This window comes from Salvelinus sp. IW2-2015, linkage group LG28, assembly GCF_002910315.2.
Source record: "Salvelinus sp. IW2-2015 linkage group LG28, ASM291031v2, whole genome shotgun sequence".
Taxonomy (NCBI): domain Eukaryota; kingdom Metazoa; phylum Chordata; class Actinopteri; order Salmoniformes; family Salmonidae; genus Salvelinus; species Salvelinus sp. IW2-2015.
This window is the reverse complement of record NC_036868.1, coordinates 5,839,918-5,845,102: the sequence shown is the minus strand read 5'-3', so window position 1 is coordinate 5,845,102 and position 5,185 is coordinate 5,839,918. Positions and strand designations below refer to the sequence as shown.

The 5,185-nt window shown below is 39.3% G+C and overlaps 1 protein-coding gene across 1 annotated transcript; it reads left to right on the top strand.

The window, feature by feature from the left end:
* The first annotated feature begins 368 nt into the window (after positions 1–368).
* Positions 369–4,837, top strand: LOC111954558 (paired box protein Pax-1-like). Its single transcript, XM_023974378.2, has 5 exons — positions 369–580; positions 1,000–1,626; positions 2,591–2,724; positions 2,888–3,098; positions 4,392–4,837. Exons 1-5 carry the CDS (start codon positions 577–579, stop codon positions 4,475–4,477), a joined length of 1,062 nt encoding a protein of 353 aa, XP_023830146.1. The 5' UTR covers positions 369–576; the 3' UTR covers positions 4,478–4,837.
* The last annotated feature ends 348 nt before the right edge of the window (positions 4,838–5,185 follow it).

The following is a 5,185-nucleotide window of genomic DNA, read 5'->3' as shown; positions in this document are numbered from 1 at the left end:
CTTGTATCACGGCCAAAAAATGTCACAGCATATGATCAATCAGTAAATGCATTAAAAATAATGGCCCATAATTACATGTCAATTCTATCCATTTTAATAATCAAATAGGCCTATCTTTAAAGAGTATATTTATCCTTGTCGTGGAGAACAGCTTTTTGTTTGGATTTTAATTTCCAAGCGCATGTTTTCTCCGAGTTCCAAGAGTGTAGCCTAAACTCTAAAAACCGGAAAAGATTCGGTGGAGTAGCTAGGCTAGAATACACACGGAGGAGGAGACCAATGAAATGGGGAAAGAGCCTTGAGCGCAGCCAACAAGATTGACGTAATGGATGCGTCAAATTAATCTGCGCACACTTGAGCCTTCGGGATGGACACATTTCCCCTTATGGGACAAAGATCATTTCAGTCCCTTTGCCCAAACACGCCGTTTTAGATCATCTTACCAGAAATGCAAGAGCAGAGCTGAAGGAAAAACGCACAGAAAAACAATTTTCCTCGTCTCATGTGCAGAAGGGTGAAGACAGCACTTTTCGACCATTGGCAACTGGTAGAGGATAACATCTCAAACCAAAAGCAATGGGTAAGCACTCATTATTCATTTTGCATGGATCTTTGACTCGTCACGAGATAATGTTTGCATAAATATTGATGTGAATGCAGTAGGTTTTAGCTTTATATTGTAGCCTACTAGCTTGTCCTCAAATCGTGCGTCCTTCTATCATTCCAGTGGCAGTGTCCATGTCTCCATTTTCATAGGCAATTTTATTTTGGAGTGAACTGCTTGACGATGTTTGAGAGCATAATAGGTTGGAGAACATTGTAGTTGAGAGCCATAACAGTCTGAGTGATATAGATTAAATCAAGGAGAGGGGATGACTTTTCTGGAACTTGAGTGGGCATTATGCTAGGCTAGGCTAAACAGGCTATTGTTTAAAACACCGTAATGTTGCTATGTCGAGTCTATGCACATCAATGCAATTCCTTATTTGTTTCTTGCAGATCAAACATATGGAGAAGTAAACCAGCTTGGCGGGGTATTTGTCAACGGGCGACCACTTCCAAATTCGATTCGGATCAGAATCGTGGAATTAGCTCAACTTGGAATACGACCCTGTGACATCAGTAGACAGCTTCGAGTCTCTCATGGCTGCGTGAGCAAGATACTAGCGAGGTATAACGAGACGGGTTCGATATTGCCCGGTGCCATAGGAGGAAGTAAACCCCGGGTCACAACACCCAACGTGGTGAAAAGCATAAGGGATTACAAACAAGGAGACCCTGGAATATTTGCTTGGGAGATCAGGGACAGGCTTCTTGCAGATGCAGTTTGTGATAAATATAACGTTCCCTCCGTCAGCTCCATAAGCCGCATTTTACGCAACAAAATAGGAAATCTTTCTCAGCCGGGCCAGTATGAGAACAGCAAGCCAACCCATCCTCAGCTATCCTACAACCACATGTACCCGTACTCATACCCCAGTGCAATGTCACCCACTGGGACTAAAATTGGCAGCGGTCACGGTGTACCCATCACAGCGGGCCATGTCAGCCTCTCCCGTCATGGATGGCCTTCGGTGCACACAGTCAGCAACATTTTGGGCATTCGAGCCTTCATGGACCCCTCAGGTAGGTGACAAAATCAAATATTGTGCATGTATGTTACTCTTGCAGCTGAGTTGTTTTCTCATACGCAGCAGCATTGTCCATTGAGCGCTCAAATTAATAACATTGGTACATTTATGCATCAGTCAGTGTGGCTTGTTAATCACACAGATATTTCAGATTATTTCACATTAATGAGAAACAATTTAAAACAACAAACGTATAGTCAACAACAGGGATAGACAAATATACTAACGATATAGGCCTAACTGTAAATAGTGAGAAGTTAATATGGGCTGAAAAGGCCTAATGTATAATTTTGGAATGGACGAAAGTTTAAGTAATATTGATAAAGGAGCCAAATGGCACATCTGCTATAAGCTATAAATGCAAAATCATCTTGAACTGTGTCGATGGGGAAATAGCTTACGTATAGGCCTATCAGTGTGAGTCCTACTTTGTGGTTTGGCCTATTCATATTTCTACAACGACCTCGTAGTCCATTATGAACGTTAATTAGGCTAAACGTCTTATTTTATGTCGGATATCTTATTGTTTCTCTTCAAAGTATYGCATTATAATCGCATGAGACCAACAGGTCCAACAGGCCAAACTACAAACCTATAGGAGTTACATCAGCAATAATGTAATATAATATGTTGTTCTAAAATCTCAAGAATTTACAAAAAACATGGCATTAAAAACGTTGTGGCCACAAACATTCGATCTGATTTGATCAAATAAAGATTGGTTGAAGTGTGTGTTTATCAGATAATTTCCCCAAGAATTTAATAAAAAACATCTGTTTATCATAAAATGTTCACTACCATCCTGTATTTTAGCAAAAGGAATGTTCTTAATCACAAGAGCTAGATCCCAAAATACATTGTTTAAAATGCTCAACTGAGTTGGCTTCATATCGAATAAAAACGTACATTGGTTTGTTAGCCTAATAATGGTATATTCTACACTGAAACATTTTCCACAGCCATTGCTGGAGCAGAGGGGTACCAATCAAAAATGGAGGAGTGGGCGAGCGTTAACAGAGCGACTTTTTCCTCTGCCCATGGCGTCAACGGAATAGAGAAATCATCCCTAGAGGCAGACATTAAGTATCATCAGGTACAATTATGAAACAAATACATAAACAACGAATATYTTCATAGTTTGATCAGYAATCCGTTTCCACAAGATGTCTACTGTAAATATATGCATGCATATAAACGTTTTGGGGCGTTTTGCTTCTGCTGTGCTTAAACGTTTTTTTTCTTCCGGTTTTTTTCAGTCTTCTTCAAACCTATCTAGTTATGTACCTGCTTGTGCCTACTCTCCCCCAAACCAATACGGGGTGTATGGTGGGCCAGCAGCTAACTACATGACAACAGGACACCACTGGCAGTCTCAGAGCGCAAGCCTGGCCCACCCCAACAGCGGAGCAACCATGCAAGGTGGAGACCTCCACACGGCAATGTCTTTCAAACACTCATCACGAGAAGGTAACTAAGCAAGTTGTTTTTTTAGGTTTCAAATCTTCCAGAMGATATTTTAATTAAGCACAATGGCACACATATATGCAGCTGTCAATCAAAAACCATCTATTTTTAAATGCAACTCGTCAAAAAAATGATTAGGCCCCGTGGGTCGAAACCCGACGACCTAACAGTATAGGTTTAATTAGGTGGTCGAGGATGACAACGGTTGATATTTAGATCATTTTGTATTTTATATATATAGGCCTTTATATAGGCCTATGGCCTAAATGCTACATACAACGGAAGCTTCGGGCATAAACAACAGAGCAGGCTGTGTTGGGCGACTGATAAGCAAACCATTGAGTTCTTTGAGAGACGGTTACTTTATTTACTGTGCAAGTCATTATGGTATCAAGGCAGTGTAAATGTACAGAGTAGGCCTACAGCAATAGCATTTCATACCCTCTGGCGATGACTGTAGGCCTTTGGTGTAGGTGGTCTTGAAGAACCTATTAATAATAGTTGAATTATATGATAGCTATTAGCCTAACGATATAGACCACATTTTTCCAAACATTTACATGTTCATTAAATAATGTTACAATTAGCTAGCTATGATGTTCAAATGATGTCTATTTAATTTGCGAATACTTTTTAGGCAACGTTATATATTCCTATTTTCAAGTGTTGTGCGTTTGCTTTTCAACGACGAGTAGGCCTGTAGGGAAAGTTTGATTTTGCATTGATAGGTCTACATGATTTCCACAATATCATAACCTTTTTTACGGATAAAAATGTAATTGAGGTAATTTGATATAAATGACAACAGCCGTGCAATTAGCGGTGTCATTTCCAACCACATTCGACTTCATTTGAACAAAATCGAAATTCTGAAGAAAGATAAGCCTATTAATGTTAAGCCAATTAGTATAATTCTAAATGAAATATTTGACTAACCTACATTATCCATACCCTGCTGTTTATCGTAGGGCAATCATTTTGATGGCAGTTACATGCCTGCTTATACTTTTGTGAAGATAATATTTGTGTGAAGAATAAAACATTGCTACATATGGTAGGCCTCAAATTTGTCCAATGCAATGGACACATTCATATAATTCCATCACCGTTTTATACACCTAGGTATGACAGTCCAATAACCTTGATCTCTATCAGATGAGAAACACGTCTAGGTATCTAATCTTGCTAGGGCATTGGGACCTGACCTATAGTTGACATGGTTATGTGTGCTCACTGTTCTGAATTACGACTTATTTGTTCCAGAAACATACTGTATCTGTTGTTTGTTTTTCACAGGAGACAGAAAACCTCACAGTCCCTTGAGCAAGCACCAGCACGAGGCGTTGAACGTACACGGACTCTCCCTCCCGACCTCAGCTTAATGACTCAACGAGCCCAACGGACCGTCAAGCTCTCTTCAAATAGGCAATGTACAGAAAAGGCATAAAATTATGGGCGAATTTTCAAGAWATCCACCAGTAAGTGACGAGCATACATTTCAAACATCATTCAGTGTAATTGCATTGCAGTTCAATACAATTGTAAAATAATCGAATGTAGACATGAATGTTGTTATAGTCTTGTTCACCTGCATTAATGCAGTGGTGTTGGTTAGGACTTCATTATTATATATTTTTCATTTCACTCATCCAAAACGCATCCCAAATCGAAATTTCGTAAAACGAATTATGTAATTTCCCTGAGGTCACATTGTTTCCACGACGGATATGGCTAATAGGCGTGCATGCTGGGTGTGTTCAAACAAACATGTGTTATTATGGACTGAAAGGGAAAGTTCAAAATGTGAACAATATCATGTATTTGTAATTTTGTAAATGACATCCGCAAAAACTGTATTATGTATATTTTTTATAACTGTGCTTAATAAAGGCATGCTAAACGGGAAATGCCTATTTCGACATATTTGGATTTCCCTAATTCATGCAGCTTTGCGCCTATTGTTGGCTACTGGTCAAATTATGAAATTGGGATTGGTATAATAACTTTAATGGTTTAGTATAACAACTTTGCTCCCGAGGTCTCACTCTGTATACCTTTGACCAGATGCTACCACCCGGACAGATTTATTT

Bases quoted from the DNA above. Each gene is read 5' to 3' on its own strand.
- LOC111954558 (XM_023974378.2), top strand. The intron at 1,627-2,590 runs GTAGGTGACAAA...CATTTTCCACAG, and splicing joins AGCCTTCATGGACCCCTCAG to CCATTGCTGGAGCAGAGGGG. The intron at 3,099-4,391 runs GTAACTAAGCAA...TGTTTTTCACAG, and splicing joins CAAACACTCATCACGAGAAG to GAGACAGAAAACCTCACAGT.